The sequence below is a fragment of the Thalassophryne amazonica genome, chromosome 18 (genome assembly GCF_902500255.1).
Source record: "Thalassophryne amazonica chromosome 18, fThaAma1.1, whole genome shotgun sequence".
Taxonomy (NCBI): Eukaryota; Metazoa; Chordata; class Actinopteri; order Batrachoidiformes; family Batrachoididae; genus Thalassophryne; species Thalassophryne amazonica.
The window spans coordinates 58818000-58840686 of NC_047120.1; the positions used below are offsets into that span (position 1 = coordinate 58818000).

The window sequence follows — 22687 nt, forward strand, 5'->3', positions numbered from 1 at the left end:
GATGGACAAGACTAAGAGACAAGCTTTCAAATGAATTAAAGCTCTGTCTAGGTTTTTGATTAATTAATAAGCTGGAGTGGAAGATTGCTGCTAATCCTCCGCCCTGGCCCGTGCCACGAGCATTCTGACAGTTAGTGTGACAGTGTAAATGCTGTCATCTTGCAACTCAACAGAATAAAAAAGCACATCATTAGAAAAAAAACTCATTAAAATGGGGTGAACTATAAATGCATCAGATCAATTAAAAAAGCAGCTTTGTTTTTCCTACGTAACACCCCATAGATGTGAGTGCCACCTGCTGGATGGTTGTAGATTTAACTCATTTTGCCTCATAACTAAGCATAACATATTCTTTTAAAAATCCTATTAGTGCAAACAATAATTTGTGCTTTCTTTTTCTTTGTTTTCCTTGCCAAAAATTGTTGCACCTTTCATTTTTGACCCCTGTACAAACCAAATTGCTCTTTATCACAAATCTTTGCTGGTTTTACCCCAGGACCTTTGTACTCTTTACAGCACAGTTATGGCATTTTTAAATTTTGATCCATCTGTAATCTTTATTTGACCCCTACCTGGTTATAGCTGCCACTTTGGCAAAATAATCATACCTTTTTATTGGGACCCTCTTGTGGTTGCATTGGTCTCTGTGTCACTATGTTTGTATGTTTGTTAGCAGGATATGTTAGGAAAGCCTATTCTGATTTTGATCAGACTTGGCAGGTACACTGGGGCTACAGATGGGAAGAAGTGATACGATTTTGGTAAGGACTGCTCAATAATCAGGGTCAAAGGTCAAGGCTCGACTTCTGCCCTCATGGTAATATATAGGAAAATGGTTCACTTTTGTGGAAATTAGTTCAGTGTGTATATCAGTGGTTTCATAATGGCTCCAGAAAGGGATGAGAGGATGCAAGTTTTTGCTGGAACACATGGTGGGGAGTTAGTCTGCAATGTAATCAGAACGACTCAATCTTGTGCCCAGTCCATTCTCTCTGGAACCAGATTGGCAACACAGGAGTAGATGATTTGATGTCCAGATGTTGAACCTGCTGATCAGCAGTGCACGTATAACTCTGAAACCTCTGAAGTATCACTAATGGAGTTACCTCCTATATTTTTTTTTCTATATCATCACATGAGTGAGGAAATTTGTTTATTTTGTGATGCAGAGCTTTTGTCGAACTCCACCCTGTGTGTTACAGTGAAGCTGGAAACGAGGTCACTTCCTGAACCTGAACATCTGCACCCAACAGGAAATAATCCCACATACTGACAGCCTTCATTTTCCCCCCGACAAGAAAATTGTTTTACTGTTCGAGAAAGTGACGACAGTCGCTGCATCCAATCAGCTTTTCCCTTCATGCCTGGCTGCAGATTTCTGAGGGTGTGAGGATGAATTCACGGTGACGTTAGACACCGCAACTTGCAACCGCCAGTTTAAGCTGAGAGCCGTTGACTGAAAAAAAGCTCTTAATTGTCTGTTTTTGGAAAGAGCATGTGATCATATTATAAGATGTATTCTTTTTTTTTACTGCAGATAATCAATAACATAAGGACATTGAAGCTTTGGGCATTTGCCAATACAGAGAGATTGTTTGTAATTAAATTCTTAGATGCAAATTTCCACGGTCAGAGGTCACGTCAGGTTTACAGGGAGGTTGGGGAGGGACGGGCACATCACGTCATTTTCCTTTACAGAACTTTCTTCCATTGTGTCCTGTAGTGCTGCACAAAGCGTCCTCAGCAGAACGCCCTTCCTGAACCCTGGACCTCAGATCGTTGCTGGCGTGGCCTGCATCTTCTTTGCAAAAGCCTCACAGAATCACTTTGGTTTACGCTTCATGAGCTCACATGCTCTGCTGGGCAGGGACAAGCAGGAAGTGTCCATCCCAGGTTCTTCTGGGCATTGATGATGTCATCATTCCTGCAGCACAAACAGTGCATGACATGGTGAAGAATCACAAAAGTACATTTTAACGGGCTACAAGAGGAAAGAACCCATTTTGATGTGGATCTGACTACAGGGATAGTCCTGAGAATATATATATATATATTAGATTTCCTTCTTTCACCAAAACCAAAACAGGCCCTTCAACTATATGAACCCCAACATATAATCCAACAGTTCAACTTCTAAATTTGTAAAGTCCATGCATGGTATGATGACTGACAAAAATACAAAGAAAAAAGAAAAGAAAATTCTCTTGGACCCAGACTTGCACTGAAATGTTTAGTAATAATAATAATAATGATGATGATAACAACAACAATAATAATAATGATAACAACAACAACAACAATAATAATAATAATATGGTAAATATGTATGTTTCATAAATAGCTATAAATAAGTCAAATGTGACCACTTTTCACTTTTACAAATACATGATTTCATGTAGGCAATAAAACTACATGATTTTTTTTAAGGTAGTCTCCTGCAATTTATAAATAAACAAGGATGTGTTTAAGTAATCATTGGTAACTGTTTTCCTTGAGATGTAACAGTACAGCAGTACACATGGAGAGAAATAAACTTTTTTTTAATTATATCATTATTAAAGCTGTACAGCCTTCGGGTTTTTAAAGATTTAAGTCATAAAAATAATTTTTTGGCACGACTATAATTTTATTCTTTAGCAATTAAATAAGGGGTTTGTAATATGAGATTGCCACCATGATTCAAATTTGTGCTGTCTGGAAAAAAAATCTTTGAATTTTCAGTTTTGCAGATAAACATGTATTTGTAAAAACCCACACACAAGTTACAAATCAGAAATTTGTGTTTGTGCATCACAAAGCACATGTACAAATCAAAGGGTATTTGTAAATCACCCTCTGTGCATTTGCAAGTATTAATGAGACAAATTTAACTCCATACTCCAAAAATTTAGGTGTCCTAAATATTTATTACGGCCACTCTTAAAACTTCACATATCTTTATTTATACCTATGTGCAAGTTTACTGAACTTGCAATCATTCTAAGTGATGTGTGTGTGCACTGATACCATTTTAGAGGAACACGGGTGACTAAAGCACATACCTTGGTATTTATAAAGCAATTTACTATATATTGTTCATTTCGACAACATTTTGTGGAGCCCCTCCAACTTTTACCCAAGCTCCCCCTTAGCCTCCCCCCCCCCCCCCAACAAAAATTTCCTGGCACCGCCACTGCAAACGACTAACGTTATTTTTCTAAAATATGTACCAAAAGCTATACACAGTCAAACTTTGGTGCTTGTAACTGGATTTGAAGGATTCCTCTGCAAATATTCTGTTATCTGCTGCACTATTTGTGTTGACCCACTGATAAAAGGAATGAGGAGGTGCCTAAAACTATTGCACAACACTCTATATATCATGATTTTATTTATTTAAAGATTCAAACACCTCCCTTCCCCGGTTTTTTTTTTTTTTTTTTTTTTTTTTTTTAATTTATTGTGAACTGACTTGTTTTGAAATAAGGCCCGACACGTCAAACCCGTGGGTTTGGGGCGTTAATGAAGGGGCGGGGCTTGATGACGCAGGCTGCGCTTGCAGTGTTGTGAATGCAGACGGAGCGGCGGAGGATGGAGCGCAGCCGAGCCACACGTCGCACGCACTTCGGACATATTTCCACTTAAGGATCGCTCTTTAATTAAAAGCCACGTTGAGGGGATTTTTCTGGGAGGTGTTTTTCTGATGATTTCCTGCTGACATCAGTCCACTCCACCAACCCGTCTGTCAACCTGCCACCGGCTTCGTTTGTCTGTTAGCGTGGAAATGGAGAGAAAATCCCGCTGAAAAAACAACAACAAAAAAAAACAGTCAACAAAATCCATTTTCAGTGAGGTTCCAGTCGGACACACCTTCTGCTGGACTGCTGTGTCTGATTCAGTCAGCATGGATGAAGACAATCACGGTAAGGCTGCTTTTTCCTTTCAGTCTGTGTGCAGGATGCACATATGGATCTGTGGATGTGCACATCATCCAGAGCCAGGGTGTGCAGCTAAAATAAAATGAAATAAAAACCAGCATCAGATGTCATCCTGGTGATCCGTGCAGGAAATAAATCATTTGTTGGTTTTCTTGCACATGAGCAAAACAAAAGGTGCAGATTTTCGTGCACCTTTTCCGTTTGTGTGGGGCCTTGATGCAACCATTTGAACTTTGTTGCTCTTTCTTTTGAACTGTTGGAAAATGATAACTGACTGGCTGCCATCCGCTACACAGGAGCTGCACGTAGAGGAACACGAGATAAATCAATGTGAGGTCGCTCCACTACCAAGCTGTGCAGAACAGGGGTGTCAAACCGGCAGCCCGGGGGCTGGGTACAGCCTGTGAATCGGTAGTTTATGGCCCGCAGCACCACCTCTCAGGCATTATATTGTCCAGTTCAGAAAAGTTGAATACATTCAAAACTGATGTAATTTGGCTTATTAGGCTTTACAATCACTTTATTAATGAGCAATCGTACTGTTACATCACATGTAAAACACAGTTACTAATGATTGCTCATTAATAAAGTGATTGTAAAACCTAATAAGTCAAATAACATCAGTTTTTTCAATGGCAACCCATCTTAATTTCTCAACCGAATAAACAGTTGAGACCTTGCCTCGTATTTGAACAGCTTTTGTCGCCGTCTAATGGGTGATGTGAGTATTTCAGGTCTTCTGGTATGTTTTGTACGTGAAACCTAAAATCCAGTAAAAAAAATGGTTTTATAAATTTAGAAATGTATGTTTTGTTTTGTTTTGTTTTTTTTTGTTGTTGTTGTCGTTTTTTTGCAAGCGGTAACACTCAAGCTCAGATTTTGAGCGTATTGCAGAGTCATTTTTATTTAAGTTCCTTGACTGGCCACTAGAGGCTGGCTCCAAAACAGAGCAAATTCCCATATAAGCCCATTTTAAAACATCCAACTTTCCAGCAGAAATAAACATGTTTACAGCCTGGTACAAAAAAAGTTTTGGTCTCTATAAATAGTTCCCTTCTCCATGACAACTGTATGGGGTGAATTTTTTTCTAACTTCTTACTTTAATATATTTTAATTAATAAAATTCTGTATAATTATGGGTGTGGTTGCTTTGAGTGACAGCGACTGTGTCCATTGACTCCTCCTCTCGTAGTCTTCCACTGATACGGAGTCACCCACTTTTGTGTCTGTTTGAAGTATTTTATTACAAACATTTGGAATAGTACGGCTTGTTGTACGGTGAAACGTTTTAACGGATCATCTAAGATGTCCCTGTTGAAATATTGACGCTGAGTGAAACCCTCGTCTTACTTAATACTGTATGCTAACATTGTTAGCACTTTTAGTAGCTGTCCACTTAATGCACTATTACTGAGGAGATATGCGGCGGTAACTTTTACTGTCCACACTAAAGTAAACCCTTATGAGAACCGCTGAGCAATGCCCAAAAATATGAATTAATAAACACCTAAAATGAGGTTAGCTGTTAGCGTGTTCAAGCTTTTTTTGGAGCCACCCATGCTCCACCCCTTTATGCATTAAGAGTTCATCATGAAACAGTGCGGGCGGGGCTCTCAACATGGCAACGCCCACAAAAGGGGCTCATTTTGGTTGTTCCGGGTCTTTATAGAAAACCTATGGGTGACGTCACACAGGCTGTATCCAGTACATACACTATGTTTATATCTATGTTTTTTTGGCCCACGGAGCTTTGGTATCCCAGTATTAATGTATAAAAATTTAGATTTTGAGAGTATTAAGGTTATTGAGTTTTAGGATGTGCGAGGTTTTGCCGTACGGAAGGACAGACCAAAGGACCGCAATTTCTTTTGACAGGCATAACTTACATTTGCGAAAAATTTAATCTAACCATTATCCTAACCTTAAACCATCTAAAAGAATGTCATTTTCAAGTTTGCCAAGCATCTAAGACATTGGTTTAGTGCCTCATTTTGAAACTGGTGCCCTACCAAAAATGGTGTCCAGTTTTGGTGTGCGTATGGCACACCAAAATGTGTTCGACAGGAAAAACACTTTTTAACCTATTAAAAATGGTGAAATGTAAAATGCAGGGAAGCTAAGAAAAACAGCACTATCTAAAATGTGTTGTTGATATAAACACAGGTTTGCGTAATTTTTCTTTGACTTAGTTTAGGAACACTGCTTGTATGTAGCAAGTTTCATATGTGGAAAAAGAAGGATGAATGAAAACACCATGGCGTTACATGCTAATTTCTGCTAATGCTAGACGTTAGCACTCAGGTAACAGGCTGTATGTCACACAGCAGTGTTCATAATGAAGTCAGGTTTTTTCTCATCTTCAATATTATGACATTGTTGTAAAAGCTTGTTACATGCCATTTTAATTAAAAGTCTGAGTTGAGACTTTGATTGTGAAATATAAGACAGGAAAGTTTTCTAGAAATTGCCAGATTTCTGGGTTTGGGTCATACTGCTAGTTACATCAGACATTGTTTTGCTAACACTGTGAATTTAATTAGTGTCATCTGAAGTTAGCGTAATTCACAGTTAGCATTGTTATACCGGGGGAGGGTCCACTGATCCTAACGTCTTTATATTATTTGATGGTGTATATTACAACACCAAAACTGATTTTAAAGTTCGCAAATATATATAATATTTTCAAATAGCCAACAAACCAGATCCAGTTTTGCTCAATTTAAAAAAAATAAAAAGTGATTCTGTTGAGATACACTATTAATCACATTTAATTGTACTTTTGTCTATAAATCTGCTGAATTGAAAATCAACAAATAATGGCAATTCATCATAATTAAAGGTAATTGTCACACTTTTGTAACATTAACCTACTTTTGTGCAACATATAGCCTAAAAAACAACTTCAGCATGCTCTCCTTAATAGGACTAGGACTAGTGAACCTGAGAACTAGTAGGAAGTTCCCGTTGTACCGCATGCTTGCTGCATGTTGATATAACTAGTACATCATATCCAGAAATCTGTTAAATTGTAGAGCACTTTCTTCTCTGGATATAAATCCTGATTACTGCCCAAACAAAAGCAATTTATTTAAATGAGTTTGATTATTTTCCTGGCAGAGATCAAGCCTGTTAGCTAAAATGAGAGTTGGCATTAGCCGCGTCATGCAACAGGATGGTGCGCCGCTTTTATCAAACGTAAACCATACAACAGAAGCTCGGAAAAGGCCGTGTGCAGAAGTCAGTGTGCTGGATGAATTGTTAAAATAACTTTCCATAAATGTTGAAGTGCTGTCTCGCTCGCACCCTTGCTAACGTCATGTAGCACTTAAAATTGTTAGCGTCAACACCTTTACAGGCTCTTGATGCTAAATTTGTCTCCATCAGTCACACATAAGTTACAGCTTCATTAAGAGAAGCAATAACATTTGTGTAGGCGTTTCGATTATACTGTCTCACATTTTGTGCAAACATTTGTAATTTTACACTACGTAATTTTTACTAGACCTTGAAATAAAATGGAATAAGAAGGGGGAGGAAATTTCTATCTCAGACTTTTGAGAAAACTTTGGATGTGAGTGATAAATCGAATTAATATCAGTCAGAAATATGCTTTATAATGGCTGTAAGTCAGTGTGTGGATGCATAGATATGTCTTTGTGATAATTGGAGGAGAAGAGAGTGTGACCTCCTGCACATGCGACCCAAAATTCCTGTTTCAGACTGTGAACGGTTCCACTGTGTTTTCTTTGTTGGATGCGGCTGAGATTCATTAGTGCATGTTTACTGCATTGGTTCATAAGAGTTGGTGCTCGTCTATGCGGTTTTACATGGCGGTACGGAGACGAGGCCGAGCCACACAATGGATGTAAATCGGCAACAAGCTTGAAATCTTAAAGTGTTTTTATTGCTCACAGTTCTATTTTTAGTCTCATAGTAAAGCTGGATGGAGAAGTGGAAAGAATGCAGAATGTGGCTGGCTCTGGCTCTGCGGTACGAGATTAAATGGCTGAATTGAATTATAACACCTTTTTTTGCATGCATTTTCATGTGTTTTACAGCCTTGTTTTTCAGGGATTAATGTAGGCTCTATTTTGATCTTAGCTTTATAAAACTGAGACAATGAATAGAATTCACTGTTTATAAATTCTTGCAGCACTTTAATGAAATGCCATGATGGTCATGCTCTTCTAAATTGATTAATTTAACATTTTAGAGACTAAAACATTAAGCAAATACTCAGAGTGAACATATCCCTTGGTTTTGTTAAACGAGTCACAGTAGCTCAAAAACAATTTACTAAATTAAAAGAACATATGAGAGGATAAACTGACTAGACATTGGTGAACCTTAATGCACCAGATCAATCCTAATAGCTGATCCCAATTCACACAGCTTTAAGCCTGATCACATCTCTTTGATCCTGATTACTGAATTTTGATCCTTAATATTGACATTTGATTTTGATTTTGCTGGCATTTGGCCCTAAAACTTACATAGATCATGGTCACTATTAAATGTCAGTTTTAGGGTTAAAGGCCAGAAATCAAAACCATATCTCAACATTAAGGATCAAAATTCAGTCATTAGGGTCAAGGAACCGTAATCAGGATCAAAGATTAGAGATCAAAGGCCATGGTCACATTATTAAATGTCAGTTTTAGGGTTAAAGGCCAGAAATGAAAACCAAATCACAGTGTTAAGGATCAAAGTTTGGTAATTAGGGTTAAAGAATGGTAATCAGGATCAATGATTAGAGATCAAAGGTCATTGGTCACTATTAAAGGGCAGTTTTAGGGCCAAAGGCCAGAAATCAAAACTAAATCGCAACATAAAGGAACAAAGTTTGGTCATTAGGGTCAAAGAATGGTATTCAGGATAAATGATTAGAGCTCAAAGGCCACCAGTCACTATTAAATGTCAGTTTTAGGGTCAAAGGCCAGAAATCAAAACTAAATCGCAACATAAAGGATCAAAGTTTGGTCAGTAGGTTCAAAGAATGGTAATCAGGATAAATGATTAGAGCTCAAAGGCCACCGGTGACTACTAAATGTCAGTTTTAGGGTCAAAGGCCAGAAATCAAAACCAGTTGTCAACGTTAAGGATCAAAGTTCAGTCATCATGTTAAAAGAGCAGTGATCAGGATGAAAAGCCAGGGAACAGGATGAAAGATCGGCGATGAGGTTTGCAAATAAGGAGGACAGTCAGATTTCTGCAGTGGGAGATCAAAGGTTAGTATTCAGAAACAAAGGGCAATGTTTATGATGAAAGGTCGGGATCAGATCAAAGTTTAGCCTCACCATTTAACCTAGTTTGCATCTCTTGTACTCACAAATAAACTACTACACAGAAAGAAACCAAATCAGATTCAAACCCATGACCTTCTAGCTATGAGCTAACAGTGCTCGCTCTGTGGTGCCCACCGCTCACACACCACAATTAAAATCAGATTTACAGGGACGCGCACTGTGACTTTGATATAACAGACACCAACATCATGGCGTTATTTCACGTCACATTTATCCCTGCAGACATGAAACACAAACCACAGCAGCTCTGGGGCCGCGTGGAGTCGGGTTGTGGCTAAACGGGAGGAAGTTGGAGTTATTAGAGTGCAGACTTTGTTGTGGCTGTAGATGTGTGTGGTTGTGCGTCAGATCGTCACTGTGGGTGCTCTGTGGGTGTTTTGTGTTCACTCGGGAAGGCTGACTGCCTTAAAAAAATGAAGTGGTTCATACTGAACAGCCAGACGGCGGCGCAACATCTGTTCATGTTCTAATATCAGCCTGCAGCTTTCATGCACGTTACAGGTAGAATGTACCAGCTCAATTCAATTTCAACTCAATTTAATCAGCTTATAAAGCACCAGATCACAACAAAAGCCGTCTCAAGGCGCCTCGCACAGAACAGTTCAACATAAAAATTAAATAAATAATTTTAAAAATTCAAATACATAATTAAAAACAGAGGTAAAAGAATAAAACAGATAAAAAAAATAAAAACTAAGAGAATAAAAATAGGTTTTAAGTCTTGACTTAAAAATGTCCACAGACTCCCTTGTAGGAAGACTGTTCCACAGCTGGGTGCACAATAAGAAAAAGCTCTTTGACCCGCTGACTTCTTCTTCACCATGGGAACACAGAGAAGTCCCGCATCCTGTGACTGCAAAGCCAGGGACGGCACATAAGGTTCCACCAGATCAGCCAGATAAGACGGCGCCAGCTCGCAAATAAAAACTAAAAACTTCTCATCAACGCCTTCAAATATTACATATAAATTAGAGCCCGACTGATATGGATTTTTTGAGGCCGATAACGATATTTGGATGAAAAAAATGCCGATAATCGATAAATCGGCGGATTTGCCGATAGCCGATAAATCACCGATCAGCTGAGTGTTTCAACCTCTTAGCAGTAAATGAAAGTTTTTTATGCTAGAAATAATGTCTACACAACATGGGCTTAATAAAAGCGTGACCGGCGCAATGATGCACATTTGACACATTACTACATAAACTGAGTTAATCAAACTGAGTTGAACTGAAACAGGAGAAATGTGGGGTGAATGTAATCGCAAAGTTATTATAAACAACATCCTTATAAACTTACTTGTATGCTTTTGTCAGCCGATCAGTGCAGTGTGACGGCGAACTACTACGGGGCCGGTGATGAACACATTTAAGCAGGGGTGTAAGCAGCTCTCAGTTGAATGGAGTCAGAGCTCCATCTACTGGACAAATGGTGCAAGGACATTTTACATTGCCGACATAAACATTATTTCAGTAACTGTTCTGTTTATGAGAAATTATCGGCGTTCTATCTGCAAAATTTCAGCCAACAGTGAGTACTTTGAAAGGGGCTTATATCGGCCAATAATATCGGCCGGCCGATATATCGGTCAGGCTCTAATATATAAATCTACAAATTAGATTTTACACAAACAGTTTCATTATTATAGAAATAATGAATGTTTTTTCAGTCGTGCAACAGTAAGAATATTTCATGAGGTTCCATTCCACGAAGTGCATTCACAAGTGCTTAAGCAGTCTATCCCACTAGGAACCAGTATAGGAACTAGTATACCAGTTCAGTTGGTGTACCACCCAGCACTCCATCAGGTTGTTTTATTTCTTCTGACAGCCACAACATGACTATTAAAGAGACAAAAGCCACTGTTGGAAAAGTTCTTGTGCTTTATTATTTTTCATTATTATCATGATGGGAGAATGTGGAGTTTTCTTTTAAATGATATCATGTATGCTGAGTATATATTGTGCTAAATTTACATTTAAGTGTGACCACTTAATGCTGAGGGTTTTTCATGTGAAAAGACAAAAGTGAGCTCTCCTCAGGGAATAAGATAAGAGAAGGCCACTCTCCCCCAGTCATAACCCTGGCAAAATTGTTGCTAGCACCCCCACCCCCCCATGTGATCCAGGCTGGATATATTCTGAAGTTTTGCTAATATGCTTCAGCGATGGCACTCCCGCAGTAATAAAGACTTCAAATTGAAGCAAGACATCCGTTTTCCTCTTCTTCTAACGCAAGTCATGACGGTTATTATTATTATTATTATTATTATTATTATTATATTTTTCTGACAGCCACCTTGACACTTGCATGAATTTGACCCCTTTTTGGGGTGTGGCCAGTCATTTCTTAGAGCGATATCTGCTTTTCAGAACACCTGTTGTCACCTATAAGCAAGCTCAAAATGTTCATAATATGACCCCTTTAAAAATGAAAATAATCTCATATTTTATCTGCAAATCATTTTGATGGACTTGTTGTCATTTTGGACCTGACTTACTTTCAGATGAATGTGTGAAATGCTTTTATACAATGAATTCTCTGGTGCACTTTAACACAGATGTGCAAAAACTTACTCTTTGCACTTGTAGCAGTTTGACCCGGGTGGCACGGCTGTGCCGTTTAAAGCCTTAAAGTGAGATGTTTGAATGAGAGAAATTCATTTTAACTGCCCTGATTATGGGCTTTGTGGTGCAGCATGATCAGATTAAACACACAGTGCATTAAAAACGCACCAGCACGGTGCGCGGTGCACGGGCCTGCAACACACCGGAGCACTGAGGCGCGCAGACTACATATGGACCTGATTACGACAAAGACTTTGGAGGCTTCTACACAAGTTCTCATCAGCATGGCAGTGAGGGATTTTTTTTTCTTGCCATGCGACAGCATATTCCTGCTGTGGAGAATCGAGGTGCGCTTTGCTCAGAATTACTGCTTCAGGCCATTTTACCGCGAGAGTGCAGATGTCAGACGGAAAGGAAAGGCAAATTAAATCAGGTGGAGTTTGGGTAATCCACGACGAATGTCAGTAGGAGCAGAGTGCAGAGGAAACTGGATCCAGACAGGTTTAGAGGAGCTGCAGGGGAGATTTGTGCTTCTTGGCTTCTGTTGTCATAGGAATGGGGATGGTGTTGGTGGGGGAGGCGTGGGGTGCATGGCACACAGTATATTCTCACCTTAATAAAATATCCTGGCACTTTCTCTTTTCATTTCCTGCAGTGTTTTTACACTCGGGCTCTGCTTTGAATAGACCTCAGCACGGAGGGTGTTGCTCTCAGTGAAAGAGCGAGAGCAGGTAGAGCGGCGAACATGCTGCTCTTTAACATCGTCCATCTGAAAGGAAATCAAGATACAAATGATCAAACAGTCCCCCCCTGTCTTTCTCTCTCTCGGCCTGGAAAATACCCTTTTGAGCAGAATTTGCAGTGTGCTGGTTTGCTTGCACTGGGTATTTTTGTATGCAGTGCTCCCCCCGTGTACAATCCAGTGTACGTGTGTCTGTGAACAAAATAACTTCCATCCAACTGTGACTTTCTATCCAATTTGGACAAAACTTGGTGGAGTGATTGATGGTCAGCCGGGAACAAAGGGATTTGCGTTTAAGCTAAATTAGTTATAAGTCAACGTCACAGGCCAAGGTCAAACTTTTTGCTGAAAGCAGGTGGCCCAGTAAGGATTTTGGCTCCCAACATATATAGACCTGGCTTTGATTTTCAGTCACACTACTTGTCCGTGTCCTTGGACAAGAAACTTCATCTGCATTGTCTGAGTCCACCCAGCTGTTGTTGGGTACCAGCCTTGGCTGGGGAGGTAACCTGCTTATGAATAGTATCCATTCGGGGCCAATTGTAGATTCATAAGCTTCATACTATAAAATCCACCATGGTACAAGTTGGCCTCAGAGCCTATATACAGTAGTGTTCAGAATAATAGTAGTGCTATGTGACTAAAAAGATTAATTCAGGTTTTGAGTATATTTCTTATTGTTACATGGGAAACAAGGTACCAGTAGATTCAATAGATTCTCACAAATCCAACAAGACCAAGCATTCATGATATGCACACTCTTAAGGCTATGAAATTGGGCTATTAGTAAAAAAAAAAAAAAAAGTAGAAAAGGGGGTGTTCACAATAATAGTAGTGTGGCATTTAGTCAGTGAGTTCGGCAATTTTGTGGAACAAACAGGTGTGAGTCAGGTGTCCCCTATTTAAGAATGAAGCCAGCACCTGTTGAACATGCTTTTCTCTTTGAAAGCCTGAGGAAAATGGGACATTCAAGACATTGTTCAGAAGAACAGCGTAGTTTGATTAAAAAGTTGATTGGAGAGGGGAAAACCTATATGCAGGTGCAAAAAATTATAGGCTGTTCATCTACAATGAGCTCCAATGCTTTAAAATGGACAAAAAAAAAAAAAAAAAACAGAGACGCGTGGAAGAAAATGGAAAACAACCATCAAAATGGATAGAAGTATAACCAGAATGGCAAAGGCTCACCCATTGATCAGCTCCAGGATGATCAAAGACAGTCTGGAGTTACCTGTAAGTGCTGTGACAGTTAGAAGATGCCTGTGTGAAGCTAATTTATTTGCAAGAATCCCCCACAAAGTCCCTCTGTTAAATAAAAGACATGTGCAGAAGAGGTTACAGTTTGCCAAAGAACACATCAACTGGCCTAAAGAGAAATGGAGGAATATTTTGTGGAGTGATGAGAGTAAAATTGTTCTTTTTGGGTCCAAGGGCCGCAGACAGTTTGTGAGACGACCCCCAAACTCTGAATTCAAGCCACAGTTCACAGTGAAGACAGTGAAGCATGGTGGTGCAAGCATCATGATATGGGCATGTTTCTCCTACTATGGTGTTGGGCCTATATATCGCATACCAGGTATCATGGATCAGTTTGGATATGTCAAAATACTTGAAGAGGTCATGTTGCCTTATGCTGAAGAGGACATGCTCTTGAAATGTGTGTTTCAACAAGACAATGACCCCAAGCACACTAGTAAACGAGCAAAATCTTGGTTCCAAACCAACAAAATGAATGCCTCGCAGATGTTAAGAAATCATGAAAAACTGTGGTTATACAACTAAATACTAGTTTAGTGATTCACAGGATTGCTAAAAAAGCAGTTTGAACATAATAGTTTTGAGTTTGTAGTGTCAACAGCAGATGCTACTATTATTGTGAACACCCCCTTTTCTACTTTTTTACTAATAGCCCAATTTCATAGCCTTAAAAGTGTGCATATCATGAATGCTTGGTCTTGTTGGATTTGTGAGAATCTATTGAATCTACTGGTACCTTGTTCCCATGTAACAATAAGAAATATACTCAAAACCTGGATTAATCTTTTTAGTCACATAGCACTACTATTATTCTGAACACTACTGTAGGTTGTTGTTGTTGTTCTTCTAGGTTGGTCATTAAGGCCCGGTCCCACTGGGGAGAGGATTAATTGCACATGACTTGAATATACAAATTACGAGCATTTGTTGTCGCCTGCAACAGAATTGGCCAAAAATGACAAATGTCCCAATATGAATTACGGATATATTAGTAATGTATAGTGAATATATGACGAACAATCACGGCTGTATAACACATGTATTGAGGAAACAGATCGGATACATTGCGATTATCACAGAAATATTACAGAAGTATTGTGAATGCATCGCACATGTGTGGCGGAAATAGCGGTTGTATTGCGCGTGCGCGGCATCTGCATTGCGGTCATTAAAGAAGTGCACTCAGGCCTGTCAGCATCACTATTCACACCAACACCACAGCCTCTGGAGCAATTGCTGGACTTGGACACGATGATTGGTATGTTGTTGGATGGTAGCAACTATTACACTACGTCTTTGGAGATCCATAACTACATCTGTACGTCTCCACAGCTGGACTGGCAATGACTGGCAAGTATGTTGATTTCTGTTTGTTATGCATTCGCAAAATGACCGCAAATCAGATGCAAAGCAGACGTAATACAAACGCTTTATCCGTGGCCACTCTGTATGCATTCGCTACAACTTATATTAGTTTGTGATGTGGGCGTGATAGGCACGCTATATATTCATTTTACACACTGTCTCCATTCGCTGCCAAGCCGCAATACCCCGTCAGTTGCAGATATCAGCGGAGTATGTATTGTGTATGTATTTCGTATGTATTGAATATGTAAGGCGGATGTCATCCGCAACCAAAATTTTGTGCGGCTCAAAAATCCTGGCAATGGAAAAACAGGGCTCTGTGGATAATTGCGGATGTGTGCGGGTGTCAGCCGACTCATGCAAGCATGTTTCATGGATATTGCAGATGTTTAGCGAATATAAACCACTTTTGTGCGCAATTCATACGCAAATCTTCCTAAACGCCAGTGGGACCGGGCCCTTAGATTAGATTAGATAGAAGTTTATTAATCCCTTGGGAAGACTTCCTCAAGGAAATTGAGATTCCAGCAGCATTGTATAGCAGCACACAGGGTAAGAAGCACACAGAGTATCAAAAGTAGAAGTAAAGAACAATTTGCAAAATGTAAATACAAATATAAATACCAGAAATACTGCTCACTACTGGTTTACTGGCTACTACTACTATTGTTCCTCTCCTTCCTGTCCCCTGTCTTCCTGTTACACCCCCCCACCCCAAGTGAGGAGTTGCACAGTCTGATGGCCTGAGGGACAAAGTAATTTTCAGTTGAGTATTGTTGTGTCCCTCGCAGTCACATAACATGAGGCAGGGTACATGACACCAGTCTGTTACAGGGCCACAAACAAGACAAACAAACACATTCACACCCGCACCTACAGTTAATTCAAGTTTCCAGTCCACCTAACTTGCATGTCTTTGGATGTTGGAGGAAGCCAGAGCACCTGGAGGAAACCCACACAAATTCCACACAGAAAGGACACAGGTGGGAATCAATCCCTTGACCTTCTTGCTGTGAGGCAGCAGTGCAAACCACTAAGCCATCGTGACTAGTAGGGAATATTTCTAATACAATTTCAAGAAATGGTGAAAACTGTGGTTACTGTTAAGCACTAAATGAAGTAATATATCATATTTCTATTGGTCACATGACATTTGATCTTGAGTGACCTTAGAAGGTCAAACCCAAGGTCATACCTGTTTACCTCAAACAGTCTGGGGTGAATGTGGATTAAACATGTTTTAGTTAAGGACAAACAGGTTCAGTTTTAAGGCCACACTGAACCACATGTTATATTGTCACTGAATCACCAAGAATAATTTGAAGGAATCAGTGTCAGTCATGTAAAATGTGAGTTACCCTTCTATCAAATTTTTAGAATTTGACATTTTTTAGTGTAACAATTGGTATTTTATTATATTACACATTTACTATCGGCTTTGCATGAAACCTGAGTGACAGTTGATGTGGATCCGGCCTGTTCAAACCCCCGTCATCAGATTGGGATTAATTTGGACACCAGTGGAAGGCGTCAGATCACACAGACATCGAAGTCCTTCTGATTCTGAGCAGATGTGTCGTGTAAGACGTCATATAAAAGTCCAACGTCTATGCAAATACACAATCGCACACACGCACGCACGCACGCACGCACGCACAGACAGCAGGAGGTCCCTCCCCAAAACTGCAGATTAAACAGAGAAATCTGTATTTGAGCTGTTCAGCTATCAGAGCCCCAGATTCTCCCCGTGAGCACAGATGAGGTTCAAAACTAGATTTCATAGTGCGACCCAAAGCCGTCACGCGATAGAATATGGAATTATTACTGAACAATGAACATACACTGAAAAAAGAGAATAGTTGAACCAACTTTAAAAAAGCATTACAATGGTAAAACCTGAATGAATTAAGTTGTATGAACCTAAGTTAGCAAGTTAGATCAACTCTAACTTACAAACCTAAGTTCAAACAACTTAAATCATTCAGGTTTTACTTATTGCAACTCTTTTTTTAGGTTGGTTCAACTATTCTCTTTTTTCAGTGTATACAGACAACCCCAATTCAGAAAAAGTTGGGGTGATATGGAAAATCTTTAAAAAAAAAGTCATCATCCCACTTTCTCTGATTTGGAGTTGTAATAAAACAATTTTACTTATCATTGAGTTCTATATATTATTTCATGAGAAAATGGGAACATGAGGGGAAAAAAGTTGAATTTTTTTTGCAGAAGTGAAAAAACATTTCCCAAAATGTTCCCAATGTCACATACTTTTCTTTCCGCCGTATTTTTCTTTCGCTGACATGCGCGTAAGTCATGAAACTGAGCATGATACGGGACATATCTCCCCCCGTGAAAAATATTTCCCACACTCGAAACATATGTGTACATATAATTGCTTATGAGATATACCAAATGAATAATACAAATTAGAGCCAGACCAATGTGGATTTTTTGAGGCCGATGCAGATAACGATATTTGGATGAAAAAAAAATGCAGATAATCGATAAATCGGCTGATTTGCCGATAGCCGATAAATCAGCCGATATTATTATTTTTTAAAAATGAATAAAATGTTCTTTTTTGGACCCTTAACAAAAAAGGTATGATCTAAACACTGAAGCTTTGTCCTCATATTGATTAACTTTATAACAGAGAAGAATTTTCAAGTTCAAAAAATGCAATCAAGAATTAAACCTTTGTGAAATTAGCAAATACATATCCTTAAAAAGAGTTGTGAAATACATCTGATCTTGTACCTCTTGTTGCTGCAACTTAGATACAGGTTCAGGATAAGGATATAGATCCTTATAAACTTACTTGTATGCTTTTGTCAGCCAATCAGTAAATGAAAGTTTTTTATGCTAGAAATAATGTCTACACAACATGGGCTTAATAAAAGCGTGACCGGCGCAATGAAGCACATTTGACACATTACTACATAAACTGAGTTAATCAAACTGAGTTGAACTGAAACAGGAGAAATGTGGGGTGAATGTAATCGCAAAGTTATTATAAACAACATCCTTATAAACTTACTTGTATGCTTTTGTCAGCCGATCAGTGCAGTGTGACGGCGAACTACTACGGGGCCGGTGATGAACACATTTAAGCAGGGGTGTAAGCAGCTCTCAGTTGAATGGAGTCAGAGCTCCATCTACTGGACAAATGGTGCAAGGACATTTTACATTGCCGACATAAACATTATTTCAGTAACTGTTCTGTTTATGAGAAATTATCGGCGTTCTATCTGCAAAATTTCGGCCAATAGTGAGTACTTTGAAAGGGGCTTATATCGGCCAATAATATTGGCCGGCCGATATATCGGTCGGGCTCTAATACAAATGCACGATTTGAGTTTGTATTATTGCATAATAGGGGCAATATTATGATTGTATGAGAAGATTTCATATGATAGTTATGTCATACATTTTTTTCAGATTCAGACAACTTTATTGATCCCTAAAAGGGCAATTCATTTCACACCCAATTACCTCAGACAAATATACAGCAATTAATCCACAATTATTACTTTGATAATTACATTGATAATTGGGGGAAAAGATTTCATTGTATTTATGTCATACCATTTTTTGTCCCTTCTTTGGGGGAAAACTGTATCATACTCAGTTTTCCGACTTGCGCACATGCGCAAAATGCGTATCAGGGAAAGTAAAATACGGCGGAAAGAAAAGTATGTGAAACCGGCCTGTGCCCCACCTCTCCGACACCTTTCAGGAAAATTGAAATCCAAAGGCTTCTGGGTAACCCTGGTGACGGTCAGACCCACATACTTGTTGTCCAGCCCTCTCATGTTGCCCTCTCCTCACGTTGGCCTCCGTGCTTCACGTCCCAGCATTCCCGTGTCCTGACTCGCAGCCAGAACGTCTCTGCAGGCAGCAGACTATCAGCTGGCACGCTTCCCTTCCAGACGGTTTCACCGACTGCTCAAGTAGGTTACGGCCGGTCGGCCACAGCATCTGTCTGCGTGCTGTTAAACATCACACATCCGCTGTAAGGCTGTGAGCGGCGGGGAGGGCGAGCGCACCCGATTAGCGCCGGCTGGCCCTGATGTGCAGCTGTTATGATACAACACACATCTCCGTCCACAGTCGGGATAAGAGATTCACATGAGAGATAAGGCGTAGAGGAAGTCCCCTTCCTGCTTCCTCTCGCGCCTCCCAGAGTGCCGCGCGAGGCCAAACAGGGTAACTGGGGATCTTTAAAGATATTACAGCGGTTAAGTCGCCACTTTAATACCAGGGGATTTAGACAAATCCTCTCATGCTCACACGGGAGCAGAGAAAACTGGGATGGCGGCCAGCATTAAGTGAGTGTGAGAGTTCCACTCCTCTCCAAGTGCAAACAGTAGGAAGGATGTCTTCGTAAAGCCCCGACTAATTTCTTGAATCACTTCCTACGGGTCCTGAGTTTTAGCTGAACATTATAAACCTGCAGGTTTTGTGGGCGCAGAAGCACAGCTGCCGGATTTTAAACGCCCGTGAAGCCTGCGGTTCCGGTGGGTAGACAGGGAGGGATCGCTTTGAAGCAGAGTGAGGATTTGTGTTGTGAAAGTGTTGGAACACGGACCCACAACAGGGGGCGCAATGAACGGACAATGGAGAAAGTAAATAACAAGATTTACTACTGAACAAGCAAGAGTAATACAACAAACACAATTTAGGGTCGAATCCGCTGGTGTCGTGTGGGCAGGCTCGAAGGTAGGAGACGTCCGTCTCAGTCGAACCGGAACCACCCAGATCTCCTCTGCCACCGAACCCTGGAAATACTGGAACCGCCAAGTCCCGACCTCCCAGGTGGCCACTGCCTCCGCTCGTCGGATCCGGTACTGCTGGCAGGAGAGAGCAACAACACACAGGAGTGGATGAACGCACCCAGTTACAGAGAGGGGAGAAGCCGTCTCCACCTCTTGACAAAGTTCAGCAGGAAGGTGAGTACTTATCCAAGGAATAAGGTTCTTAGTAGTCACCAGTCCTGAAAAACAGTTTTGACAGTCTTAAGTAATAATGCAAAGTATACCTGCAGAGAATACTACCTTGGTCTTAGGTGATATCTCGGCACTGAGGTGGAGACGCCGTCCTCCTGATATACCTCGGTGCTGAGTGGAAACAGCTGTGTTTGGTGATGGGTGACAGCTGTCACCCAGATTACTCCCATGATGCGGCAGCGCCCTCTGGTGCCTGGAGCCCGCACTCCAGGCAGGGCGCCCTCTGGTGGTGGTGGGCCAGCAGTACCTCCTCTTCAGCGGCCCACACAACAATTTGTCCCTGAAAGTACAACCCCAAACCAGAAAAGGTTGGGTTGGTATGAAAAATGATTCTTAAATTTTATTTCGAACCCATTCTTTTTTTTTTGCACAGTAAAGTTTTAAGTGGCATTTGTGAATGTAACTCTGTATTGCAGTGCTTGACAAAGGTTTTCCCAAAGTAATCCCTTGCCCATGTGGCTATATCAGCTATTGATGAGTGGTGGTTCTTGATGCGGTACTGCCTGAGGTATCGGTGATCACAGTGTTTAGCTTAGGCTTGCACCCTTGCTCTTTATTTACTGAAATTCCTCCAGAATCCTTGAATCCTTTAATGATATTAAAGTAGACCTGCAGTGAAATAAATGTGGTCAGATCTCAGAAAGAAATAGCTGATATGTATTTATAAGACCCTTATGAATGCAGTAAAGTAAATCTGTAAGCCCAAATTTGTAATTCAGCGGAGAAATCTTCGTTTAAAAATGACAAATTTGCAGCTAAAATTTAGCCCTCTGTGAAAACAGTTTGTACAGCCGTATCATTTCCATGACGTCAGGGACAAGACGACGCGCTCCCGCCTTCAGTCCGATCCCACATTGAAATTGATTTTATCTGTTAGTAATGTTACTTATACACGTCCTGGTTTCAACATCCAAAAGTAAGCTGCAATCAATCAATCAATCAATTTTTTTTTATATAGCGCCAAATCACAACAAACAGTTGCCCCAAGGCGCCTTATATTGTAAGGCAAGGCCATACAATAATGATGTAAAACCCCAACGGTCAAAACGACCCCCTGTGAGCAAGCACTTGGCTACAGTGGGAAGGAAAAACTCCCTTTTAACAGGAAGAAACCTCCAGCAGAACCAGGCTCAGGGAGGGGCAGTCTTCTGCTGGGACTGGTTGGGGCTGAGGGAGAGAACCAGGAAAAAGATATGCTGTGGAGGGGAGCAGAGATCGATCACTAATGATTAAATGCAGAGTGGTGCATACAGAGCAAAAAGAGAAAGAAACAGTGCATCATGGGAACCCCCCAGCAGTCTACGTCTATAGCAGCATAACTAAGGGATGGTTCAGGGTCACCTGATCCAGCCCTAACTATAAGCTTTAGCAAAAAGGAAAGTTTTAAGCCTAATCTTAAAAGTAGAGAGGGTGTCTGTCTCCCTGATCTGAATTGGGAGCTGGTTCCACAGGAGAGGAGCCTGAAAGCTGAAGGCTCTGCCTCCCATTCTACTCTTACAAACCCTAGGAACTACAAGTAAGCCTGCAGTCTGAGAGCGAAGCGCTCTATTGGGGTGATATGGTACTACGAGGTCCCTAAGATAAGATGGGACCTGATTATTCAAAACCTTATAAGTAAGAAGAAGAATTTTAAATTCTATTCTAGAATTAACAGGAAGCCAATGAAGAGAGGCCAATATGGGTGAGATATGCTCTCTCCTTCTAGTCCCCGTCAGCACTCTAGCTGCAGCATTTTGAATTAACTGAAGGCTTTTTAGGGAACTTTTAGGACAACCTGATAATAATGAATTACAATAGTCCAGCCTAGAGGAAATAAATGCATGAATTAGTTTTTCAGCATCACTCTGAGACAAGACCTTTCTGATTTTAGAGATATTGCGTAAATGCAAAAAAGCAGTCCTACATATTTGTTTAATATGCGCTTTGAATGACATATCCTGATCAAAAATGACTCCAAGATTTCTCACAGTATTACTAGAGGTCAGGGTAATGCCATCCAGAGTAAGGATCTGGTTAGACACCATGTTTCTAAGATTTGTGGGGCCAAGTACAATAACTTCAGTTTTATCTGAGTTTAAAAGCAGGAAATTAGAGGTCATCCATGTCTTTATGTCTGTAAGACAATCCTGCAGTTTAGCTAATTGGTGTGTGTCCTCTGGCTTCATGGATAGATAAAGCTGGGTATCATCTGCGTAACAATGAAAATTTAAGCAATACCGTCTAATAATACTGCCTAAGGGAAGCATATATAAAGTGAATAAAATTGGTCCTAGCACAGAACCTTGTGGAACTCCATAATTAACTTTAGTCTGTGAAGAAGATTCCCCATTTACATGAACAAATTGTAATCTATTAGACAAATATGATTCAAACCACCGCAGCGCAGTGCCTTTAATACCTATGGCATGCTCTAATCTCTGTAATAAAATTTTATGGTCAACAGTATCAAAAGCAGCACTGAGGTCTAACAGAACAAGCACAGAGATGAGTCCACTGTCCGAGGCCATAAGAAGATCATTTGTAACC

At 40.2% G+C, this 22687-nt stretch overlaps 1 protein-coding gene across 1 annotated transcript in view; it reads left to right on the forward strand.

Moving 5' to 3' along the window:
- The first annotated feature begins 3548 nt into the window (after positions 1 to 3548).
- Positions 3549 to 22687, forward strand: part of LOC117531470 (cytohesin-3-like) — a 65341-nt gene continuing 46202 nt past the window's right edge. Inside the window, exon 1 of the mRNA XM_034194585.1 lies at positions 3549 to 3902. Within this exon, the coding sequence (XP_034050476.1) occupies positions 3884 to 3902 (19 nt within the window). The 5' untranslated portion in view covers positions 3549 to 3883. The remainder of the gene's footprint in view (positions 3903 to 22687) is intronic.